Genomic DNA, 27,830 nt, shown 5'->3' with positions numbered 1-27,830 from the left:
ACCATGACACACAGAAGAAATATTCTTTCCAAAAAATTCATCTTTTTAAAATATTTTACAGTGAATAATATGAAAAACTGACTGATTAAATGATAAACAGCATCAACTATTTGATCTAAGTCTCTGTGTGAGTCAGTCAGATGATTTCCATAGAGAGCCACTTTGCATCAGCAGCACCATGCTCCAGTGCTCTGGGAGAGTTTATAGTCCTGAGAGTTGAACACTGGATGACTGACAGCTGTCCTTCATCACAACAGAAGCCACAGAAATCCTCCTCATCAAAAACATGACTTTGATCTGCGTCCTCATCTGGACTCTCCTCTGCTGCTGCTTCACAGGTAAAGTCCAGAGAATCAAACTCCTCTCCTCTATCAACATCTGTCCCTCTGAAATGAAGCCCACAAAACCATGAAGCTGCTTTATGTTTTTGTCTCTGTATCCTCAGAGTCCAGAGGACAGATCACAGTGACTCAGTCTGGAGCAGTGAGCTCTGCTGTGGGAGGATCTGTGAGCATCAAGTGTGGGACCAGTCAGGATGTTTATAACAACAACTTGTTAGCCTGGTACCAACAGAAAGATGGAGGAGTTCCTAAACTGCTCGTTTATGTTGCTAGCACTCGACAATCAGGGATTCCAGCTCGATTTACAGGCAGTGGATCGAACTCTGACTTCACTCTGACCATCAGTGGAGTCCAGGCTGAAGATGCAGCAGTTTATTACTGTCAGAGTTGGCACTATCCTAACAGTCAGTGGGTGTGCACACAGTGAAAAACAGTCGTACAAAAACTTCCCTCAGTCAGACTGAACAGAAATTGAACTGACTGCTGCAGCTGGAAGAGACTGATACAGTTCATTGAGGACACACACAGACACACACACACACACACACACACACACACAATGTATATCTCTTAAACAAATACCATCATTTTTTGCATAGCAAGGAAAAGTTGGAGAAAGTCTCGAGAAACAATCTCTCATCTTGAAAAAATGATTTCTCTGAAATGAAGCTGACAAAACCATGATGTGTACAGTTATGATAAAGAAAGCTGAGCAGTGTATTGAAAAAAGCTTGGCTATGACCTTTGAGCTCAGCTTGAAAATAGATCCGTGAAGGTTCTCAGTCATCCAGGTCATCGTACTCTAAGGAGCCACCAAACCTACAAAATGTCTTGGGGGCAAGACATCATTCCCTCTCACCTACACGAGGATGAGGATAACAGTGTGGAAATAAGTGTGCGGTGTGTCAAAAGTCAAACTGTTATCCATTGTATCCTCCCTGGTGAACTTTTTATCCACAGCGTTACTGTGCGCAGTGACAGATTTCACTTCTTGGGCTTTGATTTTGACCCAGGTGTCATCACCATATCTGTACCAGTGGCTGGGTACTGTCCCTTTAAAAAAAGAACAGAGTCTTTCTTTCCACTTCCTCCATGTAAAGGTTTGCTACAATCAGTGACACCGGGGAGCCCATGGCACGTCCATGTTTTTGTCTACAAACCCACTATCCTAACAATCAATGGGTGATCTCACAGTGAAAAAGCACTGTACCAAAACTTCTCTCAGTCAGACTAACGAGAAACTGAACTGACAGCTGCAGCTGGAAGCTACTGCAAAGACTGACACAGTTCACCGAGGACACACAGACACACACACATACACTTTGCTATATTCTCCATGTTCTTAAAATCAATCATCACGTTTAATTCCATTAGAATCCCAACTCTTTATCTGATTTCTCAGAAACTCAAAAAGGAGTCAAAGTGGAAATGTTAATGTCTAAAATTTGGGTCATGACCTTTGATTTCAGGTTCAGACTGGGTCAAATGACTTCACTGTAAACCCTGTTAAAATACTGAGAAATATAACAGCCTCAGAAAACTTACGAATCTCTTTAAAATGAAAGACAACCTTCCTAATGGAAAGTCCAAAGTCAACAAGACAAAACATGATTGACCAACTAACCCAACTACACCAACAGGAACATGCAGCATATAAAAAACAAAACCAATAAATTTTGTCTGATGTACATTTTAAAGCTGGATTTGTCTCATTAATTCTTGTTTTTCATATTTCCAGCTTCATCAGCAGAAATCATCCTGACTCAGACTCCTAAAGCTCAGTCTGTTGTTCCAGGACAGACTGTCTCTATCAGATGTAAAGCCAGCTCAGGTGTTAGTGATGACATTGCGCGGTATCCAGGACCACGCGTTACTGTAATCCGATTATTTTTTTCAAGTAACGAGTAAAGTAAGGGTTTACTATTGAAAAAAAAGTAAATAAATTACTGTTACTTTCCCATAAGCACGCTGTGTTACTGCGTTACTAAACAGTGATTTTATTTGTCAAAGTGTCTCATGACAATGACATAAGCGTGTGCGATGTCCGTGGCAGCAACAGACGTGTGCAGATCAACAATAGATAATATGGAGTGCGGGAGAGAGTACAACCATGTAGCGTTTAAAGCTTGGAAGTACTGACATTACTTTGAGTTTGAGTCCGTAAAGAGTGACAAAAACAGCGTCCACTGTACACTCTGTGTGGGAAGAAAAGCTCTTTTTACAGGGGAAAAAAAACCCTAAACTTCTGAGCAAGCACCGAGCACGCTGCCACGGAAATGTGACATTCACAGAGAAACCCCCGGATCCTCCCACTGACATGATCGCTGTGGCACCAGGCAAACCTCCACCAGTCCCACTCCTGCTAAACAGGTGACAATACATTTAAGAATGACTCAGTGCCACTGAATCATTGATTTTATTTATTTTCTGCTGTGTTTTACTTGCATCTGTTTGAAAGAGTGTAAACACAAAACATTATTTTATTTTATATGCTTGAATATGCAGAAAATAGGTTTAAATGTTAAAAAAATTTCTTCAAGTCAAAGACTGTGGCATATAATTTTATTTTTGCTTGATACAGTGTGCATAAAATTAAAAGATTAAAACTAATAAAACAAGTTTTAAAAAGAGACTTTTTCATTTGATTTAATTTTATATGATGGATTATAAGTAATCAGTAATTAGTAACTAATTACTTTTTTCAAGTAACTTGACCAACACTGGTGGTATCTTCAGAAATCTGGGGAAGTTCCTACACTGCTGATTCATGATGTTACCTCCTGTCAGACTGGGAGTTTCACTGGGAGTCAGTCTGGAACTGACTTCACTCTGACCATCAGTGGAGTTCAGGCTGAAGATGCAGGGGTTTATCACTGTCAGCAGCTTCACAACTACCCACTCACACAGTGAAACAACACTATAAAAAAAACCCTCCCTCAGCTGGAGAGTAACTGAGAAGAAGAAAATCGGAATCAACAGCTGCTCAGAGACGTAAACTATTTCATCATTTAATAACAGTTTCAATTCTAACATTTGCTTTTAAAACATTTTACATATTTTTATTAAGCTTCTGATAAAATGAGACCAATGCAGACTGTTTTGAGAGCTATAGAAGTATAGATTTATAGGGATTCAGCTTTAATATTTCAAATCCAGCCAGTATAACATATGAGTCAGTTTAATGAGTTAGACTCATTTTTAAAAACTACAGTGCTTTTTCAGTTTTATGCAGCATTTATAAATGTATGATATCCATTACATCCAAGCAGCGTGTGTTCTTGGTGCTTCAAATCTCTGTGCTCTTCTGTCATTCTGACTTTCAAATGCTGATTCATGTGATTATATAAATCTCAGTGTGAAGGTGCCTCCCTGTGATTGGTGGAGAATATAAAAGGCTGCTATGATTTTATTGTACAGATTTGTTACCTAAGTGGAGACTACATATAAGATGTCATGCCATTTGTGTGTGTGTGTGTGTGTGTGTGTGTGTGTGTGTGTGTGTGTGTGTGTCCTCAGTGAACTGTATCAGTCTCTGCAGTATCTTCCAGCTGCAGCAGTCAGTTCAGTTTCTGTTCAGTCTGACTGAGGGAAGTTTTTGTACGACTGCTTTTCAATGTGTGAACACCCACTGACTGTTAGGATAGTGCCAACTCTGACAGTAATAAACTGCTGCATCTTCAGCCTGGACTCCACTGATGGTCAGAGTGAAGTCAGAGTTTGATCCACTGCCTGTAAAATGAGCTGAAATCTCTGATGCTCGATACCTAGCAGCTTAAATGAGACATCTGGGAGGGTTTCAATCTTTCTGTTGGTACCAGTTTAAATAGTGATAGCTGCCATGATAAACATTCTTACTGGTCCTACAATTGATGCTGACAGTCTCCCACAATCTCCCGATCGGCACACACACAGCAGTTTGCATGTGGTGGTGTGGCTCCCACACCACCACATCAATAATAAATGGACGCCTCCATCTGCTAATGAAGCTGTATCTCATGGTGAGATTGTTTCATCTGAGAGTCTAAAGTGCAGGATGAACTTTGAATCTCAGAGTAAGGGCTGTATATATGTGACAAATATGTCACTGCATATGATTTAGATGCTATGTATATGTAGTTATGGACACATATGATTTACTCATGAAAGCACCTCATGACTTCTGATTTTTTACATTGAGTCAGATTTTTGAGCCTCAAATTTTTCCATCCATCCATTCGCTTTCTCTTATCCTTCTCAGGGTCGCGGGGGGTGCTGGAGCCTATCCCAGCTGTCATAGGGCGAGAGGCAGGGTACACCCTGGACAGGTGGCCAGTCTGTCGTAGGGCCAAAACACACGGACAGACAACCATTCGCACTCACATTCACATCTATGGGCAATTTGGATTAACCAATTAACCTATCCCCACAAGCTGCATGTTTTTACCCAGGGAGAACCCACGCAAACACGGGGAGAACATGCAAACTCCACACAGAAAGACCCCGGCCTGATGGTGGAATTGAACTCAGGACCTTCTTGCTGTCTGGCAACAGTGCTAACCACCGTGCCACCATGCATAATACCAATTTATGTTTCTATTATTTAAAATAAAATTTATTTATTATATATTTAAAATTTATATTTATTTATTTATTTAAAATTTATATATTTAATGATTTTATTTTTATATATGTTAACATGCAGGTCTTACTGATAGGTCTGTCTAGCACAAACCTATCGCTGGAACAATCAGAGACAATTCTACTGCAGCTAGCAAAGCATGGAGCACCAGGCAGAACACTTTGTGTCATCTCTTGCACAAGGGAGATGACAAGATCAAGCGCTGTTCCTGCCGCTTGAACCCCAGTTATACTCTCAGTCAGCTCCCCCGTAGTACAGCTCTTTATTGTGATGACATGAATATGCATAGGTTCTGTTGCGGGTTCAAATATTGAGGATGAGCACAAAAACAACAATGGTCCAGAAGAGTTGGTCAAACAATGATTTTACTAAACACACGCAGCGTGGGGAGATGAACACTGCACACACCAGCATTGATCTCCACCCAAGACTACACAAGCAGTTGTTTTATAACATCAGGGTTGGACGCCCCCTCATGCGTCAAGCAGATACAATACATGCATAAGTTTCAAAACCACAAATGTTCTGTTGACGACTTTTGACACATATAAAAAGAACATCTTCTCCGTCTCGAGGCGAGGTGCTTCCTGTTAATCTTCTAACTCTCGCTTATCTCCTGGAACAAACTGTCCCTTAGGCAGACACAATTTTGCAGTCACAAGCTTTTGCAAACTATTATTTGAACTCTTACCTAGACATGAGTCTAACTACTGTTTGTGTGTATGTGTGTGTGTCAACCTCAAAATGCTGATACCCCGTCGACAACCTTACAGACAGAGGCCCACTCTCATGTGTGTAATAACCTAAATGAAACTATATATGTAATATGCTGAATAAATGTTTTAATCAAATGCCACTACTCAAAGCTTAATAAAAAGGATATACACAAAATAAAAGATAATAATGAATAACGTGGTATATGTGTTTTGTAAGCGTGTAGGCCATCTTTCACAGCTCAAAGTCACTTACACAATAGATTGTCTGGACATAGCGCCAAACAAAGCTTACGACCCTCAATTAACTGTCTGAGCTTCAACTCTTTAATAGGCACAGAAATGCAATATGTGTATACAGTGATTATAGCCGCACCTGTAATACAAGTTTTAACGTAAGGCCAACAGCTTCAATAAATGCTTTGATGAAATGATAATTAAGGTAATGGTAATGATGATGGTTATGAATAGTAGCAGTAAAATATTTCCCTGGTCTCCACAGTTCATTAACATATATCTTACACAGGCATAAATGTGAACAAAGAGTACCGTCTGTGTGTACGTGTAGGTATGTGTGTATGTGTGTGTGTATGTGTGTATCGAGATATGGCCCTGTGAACGTCTCCTTAAAAGCCGGTGCCAGGAGTCCAGCGGTCCACCTAAACAAAAGAGCCTTTTGTTTACACTTAAACAAATACAGAGTAGGTGTCCCCCCCATACTATATATCAGAAAGAGAAGGTACGACCTCACTCACGACCTTAGGATGTGTGTGCATGCCAGAACACTCTGGAAGGCACACAGAGTCTTTGCAGACTACTAAGGATCAGACCTCTATCATTATACAATTGATTATATACCTCTAAGCATATATGATTATATGATAGAGCCCTTTTTTTATGGCCTCTATCAACCCTCATTACCTCACTTCAGGCATTCTTCCTGTGGGGGGGAATACTTATGACTCCTCTATTGTCCTTTTTATCTCTGCAGAAACCCTTTCTCGGAAAGGGTATTGGATCCAGTTGTTTTACTGCTGTTATGATTCCACCTGTTGAATCACTTTAGCAGTCTCGTAGAAGTGGTCATGATGCAAATGACAACAACAATGACACAAAGGAAGACCCTCTTCAGATTGTCAAAGTATGCTTAGCACAGTGACACAGTATTAGGTGATGTTCATAGGAAATTGCCGTCGGTCATTCCCCATCACCACCCTAGCTTCTGGTTTCTGTGCTGCTCACAGAATCATGATGTCATCCTTGAACTCCCTCTGTGCTGTCGATTGGAGCTTGGCACGCTCCCCTCACCCTCAGATGCCTGTCTGTTGTCCACAATCTCCTCTTGATGATCCCTGGAAAGCCCAGTGGCACAGCTCTCCTTCCATCGCAGCTTTATGGTTACTGCTGTAGTTCCGGAATCTTCTCATGATGACCAGCAGGACACCACACATCAGACCTTTGACCTCAACAACTGTCAGCCATGCATTGAATGGTCCTTACTTCTCGGTGAGTCTCTGAAGATTTTTGATCAGCACTCAGCCTCAACGTCAGTCTGGAGATGATTTCTTCCAGCAATTACTCTGGCTGCTGTACCTGTATCTCCTTACTAGAAGGAAAAACCTCTAAACATTTAGAAAACACATCAATCAATATCAATCCATATTTTCCTTTTAGTTCAGTTAACTTTACTTATGGGTCATCAAAACCTTATTCGACCATGGATGTGCCACTTGTATAGGTTTAATTCCTGTAAATGAACTGCTAATCCCACAAATCACAGTAAAAAACATAGAAAACATTGTTTCATGTTAAATCTGGAAACCCCCCTTTTGACACATGGTCTCTCCCATGAGTCAACTCAACAAAACTAGGGGAATAACAAAAGAAAAAGGTTAGTTAGATCATTTCCCAGGCAACATCAGGGCTTCTCCTCCGGAGTAATTTCACTCCAGCCCTGTACCCCTGTGTTAAAAGATGTCAGCATCTTTTGCATATTAAGTATGCCTAACTCCTGGTTCTGCCTGGAGCCTGCATCCACACTATCATTGCCTGGAAAACAAAATCTGTAAGTTAAATCAACCTTCACACTTGCAAACAACTGGAGGTCATAAGAGTAATAAAGTATTCAGCATCACAAAGCAGGGCCGTGCAGAGACGTTTAAAGGGGCGGGTGCTCAAAGTTAAAAAGGGGCACATTGAACCAGGCTGAATAACAACAACATTCATCAGGAATCTAATATGGGATCGCATCATACTATATCACTGTTGTGAGGTGGCGACAAGGCAAAGCAAACGTAGCCCTATGTTTTACCTGATGGGTACAATGTTGCTGTTGAGGGGTTTCTGCTGCTCCTGCTGCTGATAGTGCTGGAGGGCAGGGCTGTGTTGATCTGAGACTGTAGACATTAAAAAGTTCATAGGAGAGATGGTAGCTGATTAAACAAGTGTCATGAGATAATAACAAAATGTGCTTGGAACCACAAGGCAACAAAAAACTGTGAGAAATAAACTAGACCCTGCCTGTGAATCACTCTGCTTCTCTTCTTCCTTCCATCCCCTCCTTTCATCTATCACTCTCCACTTGCTGTCTATCTGAGAACAAGGCACAACTTGCTTTTGCAATAAACTATAATTTAATTATCCACACCTAACAACTCCTGCACATAATCTATAATAAAATGATGACAGAAAAATGTTATAGAAGCAAAACATTACAGTTGTGCTTATTATTATTTTTATACTGGAATACGTCTCCAACAACTGGTACATGTGTTAATGTTACCTGTGCTCTTTGTAATCCAGCTGCTGAGGGATCCACTGCCTTTAGTAGCCTCACACAGCTCCTACTGTTTCCTCCTCATGTCCTTACCAGCCATGTCTGGACAATGTTATATCATTAGTAATAATTTTTTTTTAAAATCCATATAAATAAAACACACACATGCACGCACACACAGGGACATTTTAGACCTTCTTAAGAATACTGTATATACTGTGGGTATCATGGTGCTGATCCAGAATCCTTCCATTATTATTTATTACTAGAGCTACAATAATAAAGCAATGAGGGGAAAAAAGTAATAAATATGAAATAATGTATTTATGATGATTCCATTTGTTTCACTATCTACTCTGTGCAGGCAGAAAGCTTATTACATTTTTAAACTGTAGAGATACAGTAATTTTACTGCTATAAAATCAGCATTTTAAAATATAAATCTACTATAATCTGTGTCTTAATGTATGTTCTTCAAAAGACAGCGTATGTTTTTTAAATATTATAATTATAATAATCCATAATTATGTGGACATGCATATTAGATCATTTTAAGTGAAATATAATCCCCCCAGAAAGGCAGGAAAAGCCCTGTAACTTACTTTAAAACTGAATATGTTCCCTAAAACGGTGGACAGAGCTACAGACCCATGACAGCCTTACCCAGTTAGCCAGCAGCTACGACCAGCACTACTTGTGCAGTTAATAAAAGGACAGGTAATGTTTGTCGCGCTGTTACACCCACAACACGCTTGTTTGTTTCAGTTCGTCAGTTGCAACAAGACAGCTTACCAACGTGTACGTAATAAGCTAATACTCCTGTGTGCTATAGACTACAGTATATGCTGTACACCTACCTACTTACTAGTTTTGTCGCATCAGTCTGTCTCTGAGGTAATTTGTATTTCTCCTACAGCTCCGGACCGCTAAAAATGCGCGTGCTCTTTATGAGCTCGTTCCCCGCTCGTAACCAGCGCGTTCTGCCGTCAAGGGCGATCATTGGTTAATGGTGATCATGTGACTGATGCAAGCCAGATCCTTTTATTTAGCAAAACTGTGATTATTAGTTAAATATTATTGTTGAGGGGCACAGACAGGACTCCGCACGCACACACACATTTAAAAAAATAAATAAGTAATTTTTTTTAAAAAGTTGCCTCAACAAAAGGGCACTTTGTGCACCCATCAGGAAAGGGGCGGGTGCTCAAGCCCCTCCAGCCCCCCCCCCTCTGCACGTGCCTGTCACAAAGACAAGTGTAATATGCGGTTTTTCTTGTCAAATTATTAAACAACTATTATTGCCATAATTTGCCCCAAATCATGGATCATCCCATGTATTTATTCCACATTACTGTAATCAGAGACCTTCCTTAAGTAATGTCACTTACTCGTTTCATCACTATGAGCACAACAGGAGTCAGATAATGAGCCCAACATTAAAAATGTCCTCTACTCATTTCACATCTGCTCTAACATCACTTGTCTGTCTGTGCTGAATCCTTCACAAGCACTCTTATGGAAAATCAAACATCAGTCTTGGAGCGTCGTGGAGCTCAGGCCTAGGTCAACAGGTTCCAGAGGTACTGTGAAAGGTAATAAAGTTAACCATCTGTAACTGAAAAGGAGTGACACTGGTTTCAACACAGTATGTGTCTCACATTGTATACACATTCTCACAGTAATCTTCAACATTTTTCGAACAACACAGTGTAATTGGATCACCAACACATAGCCTGTAAACACAGTTTCCTTCACACAAAAAACAGTAATCCTGTATTTGAAAAACATTAACCAGTGGTGTGTCATGCTATAACATGATTAAACCTCTGCTGTAGAAAAGGTGATGTAAATGTTAGTGCAGCGCAGGTGTATGCACACTTTCTCACAGTGACCTCTGCATTGTGAGCAATACAAGGTCATGAATAACACTGGTAAATTCACAGACACAGAAAGTGGCAATTAAAAGGTTAAGTCAGCATGGCCCAAAGCTCATGCAACCTACAATGTTGCTGCACATTTCTGTTCCTGTAAAAACACAGAAACATGCATAGATACATCCACCCTTTTGTCATGTCCGGGTGGAGGTGCAACCTCACATGTTGGCATTAAGTCAGTCAACTCCTGTCAGTCCTGTCAGGTCTTTTTTTATTATTTATTCTTTGCAGATAGTGGAATCTGTCGTCGCATTAAGTTTCTCACCGTCAGCAATATGATGCAATTTTAAAAAGAAAAAGAAGAATTTAGACTGGATTACCTGGATTGCCGAATCCTTTTAGACAGGGACTCACTTTCTGATTGTGTCCCAAATAAGTGGCTTTCTCCAGAACCCATTTTAATGTAGAAAAGCTCACTTGCAACGGTTTTCCCGGCATGTGTCGTATAGCGCTTTCCTTTCTAATCTGCAGATCTGCTCCGACGACAGAGATTATCAAACAAAACTTTCAGTGCACTGTGAAAGTAACAAAATAAGACATAAAAAGGCCTAGTTAAGTCATGACACATGCTCCTCATCTCAGGAGGGTAAACCATACCAAACCTAATTGACAGGTTCAACTTTGCAACAAAAGAAAAATCATCAACCAGATTAATCCCAAAACATTCATCCACCAGCCACACACGACACAACACAGCCGTATTGTCTTATTAGATATGAGTTTCTTCCCCAGGTCTGTGCTTTTCACTCATTTAGGTCACTAGGGATGGAAATCAAAAACCGGTTCTTGTTGACAACCGGTTCCCACTGTTTAAATTCCTTGGAATTGTTTGGCATTTTTGCAAACGATTCCCTTATCGATTCCAGTCGCCCCGAATGACGTCACCACGTTGCTGAGCGTCATTTACCTGGCAGGAAACACGGTGCCTAAGCGGCTCAAATGCTCAAAAGTTTGGTCATACTTTACGAGAACGGATGACAACAGGGCAACTTGCAGTACTTGCAAAGTAGACATTTAATTTAAGGGAGGAAACACTACGAATATGCAAAAGCATTTGCTCACAAAACACGCGATAACCTTAAATGAATGTCGTGTTTTTAATTCCGCTCCGGACTCGTGAATCTCAACCCAGCAGCAGCGGTAATGTTTGCACGTCCTCTCGCGTTAATGCGGCGGGTAAATAATCAACTAACAGTGCATATTATGTTAGCGCGAGTTTGGCTGGCTCAGATGCTGGCAGTTCTCACTGCAGTCTACCGGTAGCGTAGTTTGTGGTAAAAGGCTTGCACCTATTTGCCACAGCAGATGCCCCCGATTTTCGGTAAGTGAATGTGTTTAATTGTAGGCAGGGACGTTACTGGATATTCTTGTGTAATTGCTACAGAATAATTTATGTTATACTTTGTTATTGCTACAGAAGAATATTTATTTTATTATTTTACATTTGCAATATTTTTTTCCTGGGGACCCTGTGACACCCCATTGAAGAGCTGTAGGCTGGATCTCTTAAGATCTCACTGTTGGGTTTGTAAGGCCATGTTACTCCTAAATTTCTATCTCATTCAAAGAGATGATATAAAACAAAGTTCTAAGCTAATCGACCTTAGTGTTCTCCTTTTTTTTAAAAAAGAATCGATAAAGAATCGAATCGTTAAACAGAATGGAAAATGGAATCGGAATCATGAAAATCCCTTTATGTCACAGACCCAGCCATTTTATTTAGCTTTCCTTTTTTTTCCAACTTGAAACATGTGACGTGTCGTTGTGTATTTCACAAAAAAAGTTTGTTTTTATGTATTCAGAGGTCTGTATCTGGGTGCAGGATTCACCCATACATCAGAAACAGGAAACTCTCTCCTTCAGAGTCTCCACTCTAACAGACTCTAATACATCCTATTCACTTGTGTTATAATTCAGTCATCTTTCCCTAATCTAATAACAATCAACTAATTTGCATATCAGCTCATAACCCACTAAATTGATAGGACAACAGAAATGCATTTTCAAAATATTATCACAAAAGAGAATTTCCTTCATACAGTAAATTACTTGTGCTGCATCAATCAAGCAGAAAACATCTCACAATTTACTATATTAACAACTACATTTATTGTCTCATCACTGGTTAGTCACACCAGAATCTTTTTTCCTTTTACAAAAGTTAAACGGTTGTCCTGCAACCTGTTATCAGCAGTGGATAAATTCAACATTTGATAACAAAACCTGTCTGTTAAGTTTTCCCTGCTATAATTTAATCATTTTTCCTAATATACAGGTCCTTCTCAACAAATTAGCATATTGTGATAAAGTTCATTATTTCCTGTAATGTACTGATAAACATTAGACTTTCATATATTTTAGATTCATTACACACAACTGAAGTAGTTCAAGCCTTTCATTGTTTTAATATTGATGATTTTGGCATACATAACTCATGAAAACCCAAAATTCCTATCTCAAAAAATTAGCATATCATGAGAAGGTTCTCTAAACGAGCTATTAACCTAACCATCTGAATCAACGAATTAACTCTAAACACCTGCAAAAGATTCCTGAGGCTTTTAAAAACGCCCAGCCTGGTTCATTACTCAAAACCGCAATCATGGGTAAGACTGCCGACCTGACTGCTTTCCAGAAGGCCATCATTGACACCCTCATCAAGAGGGTAAGACACAGAAAGAAATTTCTGAACGAATAGGCTGTTCCCAACCTGTGGAAGCAGTGGACTGAGTCTGGAGTAGAAACATCCAGAGCCACCGTGTACAGGCGTGTGCAGGAAATGGGCTACAGGTGCCGCATTCCCCAGGTCAAGCCACTTTTGAACCAGAAACAGCGGCAGAAGCGCCTGACCTGGGCTACAGAGAAGCAGCACTGGACTGTTGCTCAGTGGTCCAAAGTACTTTTTTCGGATGAAAGCAACTTTTGCATGTCATTCGGAAATCAAGGTGCCAGAGTCTGGAGGAAGACTGGGGAGAGGGAAATGCCAAAATGCCTGAAGTCCAGTGTCAAGTACCCACAGTCAGTGATGGTCTGGGGTGCCATGTCAGCTGCCGGTGTTGGTCCACTGTGTTTTATCAAGGGCAGGGTCAATGCAGCTAGCTATCAGGAGATTTTGGAGCGCTTCATGCTTCCATCTGCTGAAAAGCTTTATGGAGATGAAGATTTCATTTTTCAGCACGACCTGGCACCTGCTCACAGTGCCAAAACCACTGGTAATTGGTTTACTGACCATGGTATTACTGTGCTCAATTGGCCTGCCAACTCTCCTGACCTGAACCCCATAGAGAATCTGTGGGATATTGTGAAGAGAAAGTTGAGAGACGCAAGACCCAACACTCTGGATGAGCTTAAGGCCGCTATCGAAGCATCCTGGGCCTCCATAACACCTCAGCAGTGCCACAGGCTGATTGCCTCCATGCCACGCCGCATTGAAGCAGTCATTTCTGCAAAAGGATTCCCGACCAAGTATTGAGTGCATAACTGAACATAATTATTTGAAGGTTGACTTTTTTTGTATTAAAAACACTTTTCTTTTATTGGTCGGATGAAACATGCTAATTTTTTGAGACAGGAATTTTGGGTTTTCATGAGTTATGTATGCCAAAATCATCAATATTAAAACAATGAAAGGCTTGAACTACTTCAGTTGTGTGTAATGAATCTAAAATATATGAAAGTCTAATGTTTATCAGTACATTACAGGAAATAATGAACTTTATCACAATATGCTAATTTTTTGAGAAGGACCTGTACTATTAGTCCCCTGTTCTCTTTATTACTTTTCATCTCTCTAAGTGACTTGGACAAGACGATAAACAGAATCAGATGCTTAAGATGGTGTCTAATCTTCATCTTTATTGTATTTGTAAGTGTTAGTATGGTTCATGCATTTTCTGTTTGTGTGTGTGATTTTGTATATGTCTCTCTTTGCAGTGTTTCAGACTCCTTCTCAAGTTTCCCACTTAAGCAGTCAGTTTTCTTTTTCCCAGGTTTCTAACCAAATTCGATGTCCCACATTAAATGACAGCATTCCTCTGTGTCCTCACCTATTCCATCTAGCACTTGGTCTCCTCTCTCACTCAAAGCAGTGTAGCACCAGATCAGCTTCGTCCTGCGCAACTCCCCACGGTCTCTTTCATTGCCATTCCACTCCAAACATGGCAAATGTCAACCTCAGACAGTCTCCTCAAAGGTCCTTCACGCACAGTGAAACACAGTGCTATTCATCCAGTCAATCAGGATAATGGGTTTTCTCTTCTTCTCTTGATGCCGTTTGGACACACTATAAGATTGGGGAAACCTGCAGTCAGCTGAGACTGAAGAAGTCACTTGGATGAGTGACGAAACTTTTCTCCCACAAAACGCTACGTCCAGATGAACAGAATCAACTTTTGGAGATTTACTTAACTGGATGATTGAGCATGCATCAAGACGAAAATCAGGATCCCAGTGACATCGCGTCACCCCCGTTAACAAACACCTCAGTGGCTTCAAGCGTAGGCTTAGCCTCCAGAAGAACATTTGAACTTTTTTCTCCTTTTTTTCTTGTTTGTTTTGTAAGGAACTAACTCTGTAACTGAACAGTTCCACTCTCCTTTCTACTCAATCCACTCCACAACAACAGTCTCCTGCTTCCCTTTCCAAAGACTCTTGCAGATTCATCCATATCCTGGGGCATGAGGCAAGATCAGCAAAATTTCTTTTATATAACAAAAGTGAACAGGCTTTACAAAAATCGCTGAGATTACATCAGTATATAAAATGCAGGAACTACTGAGCATGGATTTGAAAGTGGGCGGGGCTTTGTGTCGTGGTCTGACAGACACTGGGTTAGATGTAGCCAGATGGGCTACTCGCCTCTCTCTTCCTTTCTCTCTCTCCCTCTCTCACTTGCTTTACCATCCCCTCTCTTTCTTTCGCTCTTTTAAGCGGTCGTTCTTCACTGTCACGTGACTGGGTTAATTGGGAACCCACCGGCACATTGATTGTAATGCAGCGCCGGTCCATATAAAGGGAAGCCGGTGTTCTAAGAAACCGTCCTAATTTGGCAAATCGTACAGCCTGTATTATAATTTGACGGCGGCTTTTGACTAATCCTAACCATAACCATAAGAAATATTAACAATTGGTTAAAAAACTGATGTAAATTTGGGGTTTGTGTTATGTGCATGCACTGCGCATGCGCAGAAACAACGGGTAGGATGGTTTTTGAGGTAGGATAGATTCCCAGAACACCAATTTTCTTCTGGTTTATTCCTCCTGTGCTTTTGGCAAAATGCAGCAGTAAATGCTGACACACTGCTAGGGATCAATACAGCGCGTTGATCAGATCGCATGACAGCTACAGGTAGGCTCTTGCTTGACCTCCAATTCCCTCGGAGTATCGGAATTTATAGTAATATTTTTGCGGCCCCGTTGTAGCACGGCCATTTCTCTCTTTTTAGTCCAGCCGTCACGGAGAGAGGTCCTCAAGATATTTCTAGCAGCACAGTATAGGACCTCCGTTCCTGCGGTCAAACTATTTTTATTCGCTCAAACTAGTCGCTGTTTCAGGGTTCCTCCTCAGTGGTGCTGCTGTCTTGTTTATTGCCTTTGTGTACTGTCTTACTGTTTTGCTCCTGCCGTTTTGCCTCGCCTAATCAGGGCTTTGGCTTTTATTTTGCTTTTAGGTGGGCTTACCTTTCTTGGTTTGCCTGGTTTTATTTAGCCCATTCTGGACTATTGTCTGCACTTCCGCTTCCATGGCTGGCTAGAACGACCTTCCGCTGTGTATCGTGCCGGTGCTAGGAATCCGACATTGCCTCCGCTCTTTGGTCCCAGTTTGCGGGGAGCTGCATGGGACTGTGATTGAGGCTGTGACAATCATAACCAGCACCAGCTGTGGGTTGACTCGCAGAGTACAAGTAATTCCTGTGTGTGTGATTAAAGGTTGAAGTTTTTTTTATTTTTTTTGTGATATGTAGCAAGTCTGAGGCTCGGTGTCTTTTTTTACCCTTTTAACGTGTTGTCCTGTGCTTTTATTTTTAGTGAACGGAGGACGCGCCAGTGGCCCTGGAACTGTAGGTAGTGGGTCGTTTTCACACTTTCCTTTTTTTCGTACAGCACTGGGTGCAGGCTGTAGTGATTTCTCCGTGTGATTTTCTTTTGGATCCACGGCTGCTGGTAAGTCCTAGTTCAATGACTGTTTTATTGTAATTTATGACAATTTCAGCAACGGTGCTACATTCAGTTTTCCTACTGTTTTATTCTTCATTTTATTTCTAGAATTATAAATAAAACTGATATATCTGCGCCAACCTGCCTCAGTGTGCATCCCTGAACCTGTGTGTGGTTTTGATGGTTATTTTGTCATGATCCTGGGTCTTTTGACCCAGCGTTTTGTGTTTTCTATTATTGTAATGTATTTTGGTTCTAGTTTTCTATTTCTTTGGTTGTTGGTTCTGTCCTTCCTCAGTTTAGTGTTGAGTCGTTTCTGCCTGTGTATTCCTGTGTCAAGTCCGTGTTTCTTAGTCTGTGTCCTTGCATGTGTGAGTTCCTGCTTTATTTTGTAGTGTTTCCAGTTTCACCTCCCCTTGTCTCGTTATGTCCAATTACTCACAGCCGTGCCTCCCTCCTGTTTCCCATTCCCTGATTGCCCTGTGTGTATTTAAGCCCAGTGTTTTCTCATGTGCGTTGCTGGTTCGTCTGTGTATTCTCCTCTGTCATCTCTGGTAGTCTCTCCATGTCTCACTGCATCTCTGTGTGTGTCTCTAGGTTTCAGGTTTGTTTTCTATGCTTAGTTTTTCCCAGTTTAGGTTTTACTCAGTTCTGTTTTTCACCTCCCTCGCCTTGTTGTATTGAGTACGCTCCCTCAATAAAGCTTCCTCACCTCAATTGTGCCGCATCTTGGGTTCTAACAATTCCATACGGCTCGCCTCACAAACCGTGACATATTTCTCCTATTCTCAAAAGATTTTATATTTCCTGGGGGTGAAATTCCCCTAGGTGGCGTTGTCCTTCCAATAATGTTATCTAACCCAGCGGTCCCCAACTCCCGGGCCACGGACTGGTACCGGTCCGTGACCCATTTGGTACCGGGCCGCGAGACTTGAGGCTCGGGTGTGAAATGCATGGTTTTCAGGGTTTTTCATCGGTTTTTAGCGTTATAGCGAACAGAAGCTATATTGAAATGTATTAACTTTATTTTACTATAGTATTTTTTTCTCTCTTATTTTCTTTGCTAAATGTACCTGTATATCGTTTATATGATCTAAATAAATTAACAATAAACAATTTCTTTTTGTTCTCAGATCAAATAAACCACTTCCATCTCAAATACTTTTTTTTCCACATAATAAGAATAAGAATAAGAACAACTTTATTTATCCCGAGGGAAATTCTTTTGTCCTGTACATGCTCAAAGCAGCAGGAGAGACAGAGGAACAGATGAATAAGATATAAGATATACAATATATACAATAAGAATAGTGTACAGTAATATACAGTAGGATAGTGCAAGACATGGTATCAAATAACTCTAACGAAGTAATATACATAACAATATCCTGGTGAATAAATAACTTAACTATCAGTGCAGGCGATTCTAGAAAGTGACAAAGTATTGTGCAATAGAATAAAGGGAGTAGCAGCGTATGATGGGGGGATAGAAACAAATATTCAATAATGAAAGTATTTGTGTAGAAATTAAAACTCTTTGCAAGTAAATTATTGTTTTATCATATATCCTGCGTAATTTAAAATACGAAAATATTAAAACCATACTAAATATAGAAGAATGTATTAAAACTATCACAGTAAAGCTCCTGTTAAGTAAAGGTGGTATGAATAATTTGTTTTACAGAGACGAGTAAAACTTTGAGTTTCAAGTCCTTTCACTCTAATTACCACTGGAGCAAAGCTAAGTTAGAAAAATTAAATGTAATGCAGGGCTCTAGAGTGCGACCAATTTGGTCGCAAGTGTGATTAAAGATAATCTCAGGTCGCACCGGTACGACCAACTATTCGAGTAAAAAAAAAAAATAAAAAAATACTCTCTGCAACTCTGAAACTCTCCCTGTGGTCAACAACCGACACACATTATGCCCCTATCGTGGTCTAAACCAATCAGAGATAATCAGGGGTGGGACCTCTCTGATTGGTCGTAGTTCAGATATTCATGTAGTCCGTCTGTACGTTTGAAAGTACAGGCAGATAGAGAGAGGTGAGTAGCTTGAATAAAGCGACATTGATTCATTAAATCCTAAATCGAGTTTTAAACATAAATATATTTTCCCAGAAACGCCGGAATCTCAGGTTAAAGATCACAAAAGTATTTTATCAACCACCAAACAGTAAATGAGAGCAGGTAAACGGATTCCACACAAAGACACACATTGTAAACACACAGCGCGGACCCGACGCATCAGAATCAGCTTTCTCTTTCTCTGCTTTCTCACATGACGGCACGTAGACGGACACGCCATCGGGCTGAAAGCCAACAGCTCACTGATTCTGATGCGTCGGGTCCGCGCTGTTTACGTTTTTTTTGCGCTAGATTCTGAGCTGCAGGTTTTGTCTCTCTCCAAGCAAAATTGACTGAACCAGCAGCAAAAGAAGCAACAAACTATGCTTCACATCTGATAAACATCGTCATGAATTCCCTCTTACTTTTACTTTACTGTTTTGTTTCCACCAAGATAAAAATTGCACTTCATGCACAGCTCTCTCTCTCTCTCTATGTACTTCAAGAACAATTTCCCATCTCAAATCTCTGTTTTCTGCATTATTCCTTCGCTTATTACCCACAAGTCTACTGTTGTTTACAGCGCTGTCAGCCTCTGTCTTTTTTTTTCTTTTTTTCTTTTACTTAAATGACCTCTGACAAGAAAGCCTATTTTCTGTTGTTCAATACTGAAGAAATGTAAACTTTTTTTAAATTATGCAAAATTGCAGAATATTGCAGAATATTTTTAAGATTATCTGCTATAAAAAGCCAGGCCAGGAATATCTCCTTCATGTTTTTTCTGTGTTTTATTCTCAGTTACTTTGACACATGGGCATTGTTAGGATTGATATTTTTATATTGTCATTTGTGCTAAAATATATAGATATATAACCATTGCCTTTATGTGTCCTAATATGGCTATCATTATGAAGAAAAAGCCAGACAGTCAAAGGATTTATTTTCAACCTTCTAACATTTCCTTTATCTGTGTCTGTGCTGAGTAAATGTGCTTTCTTTATTTAGAGTGCAGCTTAGTCCAGAGATGAGCTATGTTATACATTTGGAAAGCACCATGTTCTGTTTCTTAAAAGTGCAAGACTTGATACATTTAAATGTGCATTTGAGATATGACCCATTGCAAGTTCCTGTTTTTATAGTTTAGCAAGACGCTTACTTCTGCTTTTCTGCATACCTCATACACACAGTTTAATTTCATTGAAAGGTCGTATGTGTCAGGGTCGGACGGTGCCCCAACCGGTTGACCTGCCTGTGTGTGTGTGTGTGTGTGTTCTCCTCACTCTCGCTCTGTTTTTTTTCTCCGGGTCGCTTCAATTGTTACGAGGTCACGTAGCAACGAGAGACTTCCGACCCGGAAGCGCTGCCGCTCTGAGCTGCCTCACCTGCGACCGATTCCTCGCCAGCTGCTGCCAATTATTCACCATCGTTGGGAGGGCTATTTAATGGTGTGGCTGAGCGATAGACAGCATGAGAGTATTGCACCAAGCCTGGTAGTGACTCTAGCGCAGTGAGTGTTAAGGATAGTGCTAAATAGCGGGAAGCTAACCGTGTTTGTTTTCTGCCGGTCCCCAAGAGTGAACGAGACAGAGAGACAGAATGAGAGACCTCACTGAGTTTCGGGAGTTTTGTGGACACTAACGCACTACCACGAGGGGAAAGAGGGAGAGGATCACTAAAAGGACTTGCACTGTGGATAACTGTAGACTGGTTTTGCTTCACTGTAAATAAAGACACTGTTCAACTTAAGCGAGAGGTCCGCGTTCGCTAACTCATCATCCTTAACAGTATGTCTATGTATGGTATAGCTAGAAACACACACACACACATGCACACAGCAAAATCTCCAGGTTTAAATTGACGATAGGGAGTGTCCATATGAGTCGACTGCTCTGAGTGTTAAATTTAACACTGTTGAGTGTTAAATGAACACTTTTGACAGTGTTATCATTTTAAAAGTAACCTAGTCAGTTTTGAAGATTAACAATGACTAACACTGAGCAGTGCTGATTTTCTAACATGGAAAATAACTCAAAATGTTAGAAATATTCCACAGGATTACTGGGTTTATGTGTGAAGGAATCGCCATTACACGCTATATGTTGGTGATGCAATTACATTGTGTTGTTGAGAAAATGTTGGAGAAAATGTGAATGTTACAGGGGAAATGTGAATACAGTGTGAGACATACTGTGTTTGAAACCAGTGTTACTTCTTTTTACAGCAGAGTGTTAACCTTTTTGTCTTTTACAGCACCTCTGGAATCTGGATGACATAGGCCTGACCTAGGATGCTACTGATAATGTTTCTCTTTAAGAGTGCTTGTAAAGGATTCAGCACAGACAGACAAGTGACATGAAAAAAAATGAAATGTGCAGTGATTACAGAATAGTTTAATATGGGACTCATTATCTGACCACTATTGAGCTCATAGTGATGAAGTAAGTGAGTGACAAACTTAAGGAAAGTCACTGATTACAATGTGGAATGAAATTGAGATGATCTATGATTTGGAGCAAATTTGGCAAAAAGTAGTGGGTTTAATGATTTAGAATAAACCTGCATTGATACTTGTCGCTGTGATGCTGAATACTTTATTACTCTTATGAGCTACAGTCGTTTGCAGATGTGAGGTTTGTTTTTACTTAAAGGGTTTTGTCTTACAGGAAAGGATACAGGCTCCAGGTGGAGCTGGGAGTTAAACAAACTTAAAATTTATCTACTGACCAGTGTTTCTTTGACACAGGGTTACAGGTTTGGAGTCAAGCTGCTCCAAGGGGGAAACCCTGGAGAATTTTTCAGAGAGAATGTGCATCATTCTTGTGCATGTGTCATTGTGTGGAGTTGACACATGGCATGGGCCATGTGGCAAAAGAGGAGTGTCAATTTTTAACTTGCAGGTGCAATGAGGAGCAACTGAGGAAGATCGTCCACAAGATGGAAGCTGAGGCCAGGAGAGAGGCTTCAGGAGGATCAGAGAGGAGCAGAGATCACCTTCAGCACAGCAGACATCCCACAGAGGGCTGTGCTACTGGGCTTGATTCTTGTTTTTGACTGTTGACATTCATTTGTTTCCTTGCAGGATGTAGTTTACTGTGTGTGAGATGAATGAGAAGTAGGATAATTGCTAAGCACGTTTAGTACATGTATTAACTGTGAACTTTTGCAGCAATAGGAAGTGAATGATGTGAGGAGCTGTGTGTGAATGAAGCCTATACTGAACTGTCAAACACAAGGGTGCATAAGTGGAAATTTAAGTACAAAGTTGACAAAAAGGGGGGACTGTTGGAGTCAAATTGTTAAATGTTGTCATTGTGTTACTTAAATGTGTAAGACTTAATAATAATAATAATAATAATAATACATTTTATTTGAAAGCGCCTTTCAAAACACTCAAGGTCACTGTACACAGTAGAGTAAAAAGCAACATAAAAGCAAAGAGTTCACACAATCATAAAAGCATAAGACATAAACAAATTTAAAATAGTCGAATGGAGAGGTTATGTGGGATAAGCTAATTTGAACAAGTGGGTTTTGAGTTGGGACTTAAAGAGAGAGAAGGTAGAGATATTTCTTAAATCAGGAGGAAGGGAATTCCAGAGTCGTGGAGCAGAGCAGCTGAAAGCCCTGCTCCCCATGGTGACAAGACGGGGGGAGGGGACAGAGAGTGAAAGGGAAGAAGAAGATCTGAGACAACGAGATGGAGCGGTGATGTTAACCAGATCAGAGAGATATGGAGGAGAGAGATGATGAATAGCTTTAAATGTGTACAAGAGTATTTTGAAATTGATACGATATTTGACCGGGAGCCAATGAAGCTGCTGCAGGACAGGAGTGATGTGGTGGACAGAAGGGGTCCTGGTGATGATACGGGCAGCAGAGTTCTGGACGCGTTGAAGCTTGTGGATGGATTTTTGAGTAAGACCAAAAAGAAGTGAATTACAATAATCAATCCGGGAAGTAACAAGGCTATGGACAAGAATGGCAGTGGCATGTGAGGTGAGAAAAGGACGGAGACGATTAATGTTGTGCAATTGAAAATATGCAGACCGAGTGACATTATTAATGTGTGAATTGAAAGATAGAGTACTGTCGAGGATGACACCCAAACTTTTCACAGAGGAAGCAACGAAGACCGGCGAGTTATTGATAGTAATAGAGAAACTGTTGGTTCTGGATAATGTTGATTTAGTGCCGACCAAGAGGAGCTCGGATGTATTACTATTGAGTTTGAGAAAATTAGAAGAGAACCATGAATTTAGTTCGGCTAAGCAGAGGGTGAGGGAGGATGGGGGAAGAGCAGAATCAGGTTTAGTGGACAGATAAAGCTGGGTGTCATCGGCATAACAGTGAAAATGGATATTGTATTTACGGAGAATGTGTCCAAGCGGTAGAAGGTAGATAATGAAAAGAAGGGGCCCCAGGACAGATCCCTGGGGCATGCCAGTGGTCAGAGGAAAGGGCTGAGAAGTAAACGATTTGAGTTGAATGAACTGAGTGTGATCAGATAGGTATGATTTAAACCAGGCTAATGGAGTATGGGAGAGACCGATGGAGGCTAGCCTACTGAGAAGAATGGAGTGAGAAATAGTGTCGAAGGCAGCGCTCAGATCGAGGAGAATAAGAATGATTAGTTAGTTCAAGCAGCATGGTCAAAGACATTCCTTTGTCTCTGACCACCTCTCCAGCCTGTTTGTTGGTGGGGGAGGCTATAGTGTTTTATTATAGGGACATCCTATGTGAGGGTTCTGTTTTCTTGGTTAGTAAGCTTCCTGCTTTTATGACCCTTTTGGTAAACAGGAGGTCACACAAACGCACCACCAAACAAATATACACACTCACATACACACACACACATACTCGCACTCGCACACACGCACACACACACACACGCGCGCGCAGTGTTTTAACCTTTTGTGACCATAGGGGGTTTTTACAATGAGTGGTGCTTGTGTTCTCAGAATAAAAAGCTGCAAGGAAGGCTGTTTATTTGATGCTGGATAGGAGACAAGTGAGGAGCCTGGTTCCGACCAGCCTCCCTTGCTAGCAAGTAAAATTGCTGTTCATCTTGCTTCCTTATCGTTAACGGGAATACGTTTCTAAACCAGTGGGGCCTGTGGAACCGCAGAGCAGCTTCGCCATGGATCACGGCGAAGCTGCTCCTCCGGCACCGATGCCAGAGGCGGCGGGATTCCTCCAGATCGCTCGCTAACACTGTGGAGCATCAGCAGTGAGTCACGGATGTTAAAAAGCGTCTGTCGCTCATACACCAACAGGGAGTGGGTTTTAAAAGCTAGCAGGGACACCACTAAGCACAATATACAAACATTGCAGAACCGAGAGAGAGACGGCGTGCCATAACACCCGGTGCCATCTCTGCATTCTTATTGCCAAAGAGTGCCAAAGCACTTTAAACACAAGAACAAGATTGTTAGTTAATCATTTACAAATCAATATTGTCTGCATGGACAGCAATTTTCCCCCCAAAAAAGGGCACATGTAAAACCGTGGTGTTAAGCGATGCGGTTGAAAAAATGGGTGCGCCTAAGAAAAAAAGGCGCACCAGTGCAACCATGGCAAAAAGTTATTCTAGAGCCCTGTAATGTTAAAGATAATTAGAACATGAAAGCACTGCTTAGCTTAACTGAAAACAATTCTGGGATTTGTTTTTTGAACTTTAACATTACAGTTGAACAAATGAAACACCAGGAGAATAACAAAGTGAAAGATGAAACATGGACCAAATCATTTTAACAATGTTCGTGTTTGAAAATATACAGCTTAATAAAAACAGGATGACTTTATTTGCACAACAAGATCATGTGAGTTGATAAGAAGGTTCATTTTTGGTATAGAGGAGTTTATCTGTTTTGGATGTGAGCAATGCCAAAACACGAAAACAGGTCCTTATGTTCCCCAATCTTCCCAAACAGAAAATGAAAAGTAAACCAAAAACGAGTTTCTAAGCAATGCTCTTAACCAGGAAACAAGTGTGTCAACAAAAATGGCCTTTCACTCCTTAACTGCTGCAATGTTTACATTTTACTGTTTAAAATGACTATTTACACTGCACAAGTTTACTCTCACAAATTAAACCCTTTTTGGGTGAAAAAAAGATGGAGGACCTGTACTACTGTGTGTGTGTGTGTGTGTGTGTGTGTGTGTGTGTGTGTGTGTGTGTGTGTGTGTGTGTGTGTGTGTGTGTGTGTGTGTGTGTGTCCTCAGTGAACTGTATCAGTCTCTGCAGTATCTTCCAGCTGCAGCAGTCAGTTCAGTTTCTGTTCAGTCTGACTGAGGGAAGTTTTTGTACGACTGTTTTTCACTGTGTGAACGAATACTGACTGTTAACAAGGAATTCACCCATACAGTAATAAACTGCTGCATCTTCAGCCTGGACTCCACTGATGGTCAGAGTGAAGTCAGAGTTTGATCCACTGCCTGTAAAACGAGCTGGAATCCCTGATTCTCGAGTGCTAGCATAGTAAATAAGTAGTTTAGGAAATCCTCCATCTTTCTGTTGGTACCATGACAGGTCAACACCACTATCTACTCTATGACTCGTCTTGCATTTGATGTTCACAGTTCCTCCCACAGCAGAGCTCACTGCTCCAGGCTGAGTCACTAGGACCTGAGGTTTAGACTCTGAGGATACAGAGACAAAAACATAAAGCAGCTTCATGGTTTTGTGGGCTTCATTTCAGAGGGACAGATGTTGATAGAGGAGAGGAGTTTGATTCTCTGGACTTTACCTGTGAAGCAGCAGCAGAGGAGAGTCCAGATGAGGACGCAGATCAAAGTCATGTTTTTGATGAGGAGGATTTCTGTGGCTTCTGTTGTGATGAAGGACAGCTGTCAGTCATCCAGTGTTCAACTCTCAGGACTATAAACTCTCCCAGAGCACTGGAGCATGGTGCTGCTGATGCAAAGTGGCTCTCTATGGAAATGAACTGACTGACTCTAGCACGACTTGTTTAAAAAGAGTTTTTCACAGTATATTTGGAATGTGACTCAACTGAACACTGTAGAATTCACAGACAGGTAACAAATAAAGAAAAACTCGACCCCTACAATGAAGTGATGTGAAAGCTGTGTAAATTTGAACAGATGTGTTAGAGCTCACGTTTATCCTCCAGTATCATCACCATCATTGACACTGAATGTGGGGACATAATCAAAATCGTAATTGTAATACTTTTAAATAAAAAAAACTGGAGAATCCGTCCCAAAGAGCACTGAAGCTTTTATATTAGGTGTTAAGTCAACAATGTAAACAAACACTTTTTCAGTTTTCGCTCCTTTGTTGTGACATATCTCACTTTGTCACTGCAGAATGATGTCATGGAAATATAATCAACGAAGTCTGCAGACACGATGAGCCAACACCTTTTTAATTCCCAAGCAGTTGAGGGAGAGAGGACATTCAGTGGGGCACTGATACGTGTCTCTAAAGATGAATAGCAGCCCTCTTTAACCCAGTCAAACAGAAGGCATTTCCACAGTTGTTGTTCACACCCTTGAACCCTCCAAGAGAGGGAGAGAGTTTACAACTTTAGCTCCTCTTCCAGTGTCACATAGAGACTGCTCCTTGCCTCTTCCCCACATCCTCAAAGACCTGATTAACAAAAGACTTCACCACCTGTTGAATTCTCCCCCTCTGGGTGTCACCAACTTTCTCACGATGCCTAACTTTGTGCAATAGAGTTAAAGCTGAATGCTTTCCTACATGTGAACCTTGAAGTGACCCAAAAGTGATATTACTAAAACATGTGACAAATTCATAAAATAAAAGAAATTTCCAGCACATTTCCACTCTCTGGATTTGCTAATCACATCAATAACAGACATTTCTTTTCTGACATTCTGTATATCACATCAACACCATTGTACACTCAAAGAGGTTTCACTATGTGCATCCTCACTTCACTATTCTCCTCTCCACCCTTTGTTCATCTCCAATCGTCCTCATAGCCTAAACTTCCATATGCAAAAGATAGCAATAATGATAAAAGGAAAAAAACTTTTAGCATCTGCTTTGTCAGTTCCTACTCTAGCTCACCCTGTTATTTTAGAATGTTTTCTACCAACTTCACTACCCAAGATGGTAAAAATAGCTAACTCAGTGAAAACACGTTATTCAAAAATGTCTTAGAGACTAGGTCTCTTAGGTCATGTGAGCAGGGTTTACCGGCTGGTTTTAAAGGGTTAAAAGAGCCGTTGTGGGGAAGACACTGGGACTCTCTCTCGCACTGCTTTTTCGCTTCATTCACGTGAGCCTTGTGCTTGCACTGAGCAGAGGAGGGAGGGGTGGTGGTTACACTCACAGTAGCACAGGAACAGAGTGGGAGGGGAAGAGAGAGAAAGGGAGCCAGGGACAACAACGTCACATCAGAAAGGTATAGTAATCATCCACAACTATTTTCAGTTGCAGATGATAAAGGATTCAGAAAGTTTATTCATGCAGGCCCATATGACAGAGAATATGCATCTTCTTTTTGTTTTCATATTTTAATTTATATTTAATTGTGTTGTGGTTTGCAGTGTTTTGTGTTGTTTCACTTTAAATTTGTTTAAAAGGAAAAAGCTGAAAATTTAAATAGTTAAAAGTTGAAATGTGAATAGTTGGTTTTTGTATTATATGACTTATTTATTAATTTTTATGTGGAGTGAATAAATAAAAGTATATTTACGCATACCACCGCATATATTTATATATAAACATATATAAATAAAACCACTTTTTTTTTTACATTAGTAATTCCTTTTGTGCATAATTTTATATTATTGTTAATAATAAATCAATTAAAGCAATAAAACAACCTGAAGAGCCGGTTTGGATCCGAAAGAGCCGGCTCTTTTTAGTGAGCCGAGCCGAAAGAGCCGGTTCTTTAAAAAGAGCCGGAAATCCCATCACTATCATGTACGAGTCAGACTTTAGTGACTTTGACACTGGTTTGTAAAATGTTGCATTTTCTTCCTTCTTTATGTGGTTTGGACATATTTCAGTGCTGTTATTTCTGTTCTGAGAGGGAAGCGAAACAATGTGTGAGTGACTGTTGGAGCAGAAAAACATCTGACAAAAACTGTTACTTGTTCTCTAAGCTGATTGGTGTCTCCTAGGTGATGTCCGTTCCACCCTGACGGTGCTGCCGCCCTCGAGTAAGGAGCTGGAGCAGGGGAATGCCATGCTCACATGTCTGGCCAACAAGGGCTTTCCCTTCTGTTTGCTGTAA

General features: G+C 40.7%; 1 gene segment (V, D, J or C); it reads left to right on the top strand.

Annotated features, from left to right (window-relative positions):
* The first annotated feature begins 286 nt into the window (after positions 1–286).
* On the top strand, positions 287–27,830 carry LOC134619850 (Ig kappa chain V region 3381-like). The segment is given in 5 exon segments: positions 287–338; positions 446–749; positions 8,545–8,559; positions 16,429–16,448; positions 27,718–27,830. Coding segments are annotated over 5 exon segments (504 nt in total).

The sequence above is a fragment of the Pelmatolapia mariae genome, linkage group LG22 (genome assembly GCF_036321145.2).
Source record: "Pelmatolapia mariae isolate MD_Pm_ZW linkage group LG22, Pm_UMD_F_2, whole genome shotgun sequence".
Classification (NCBI taxonomy): Eukaryota; Metazoa; Chordata; class Actinopteri; order Cichliformes; family Cichlidae; genus Pelmatolapia; species Pelmatolapia mariae.
Note: the sequence above shows the minus strand (reverse complement) of the source record. Positions and strands in the feature narration are given on the sequence as shown.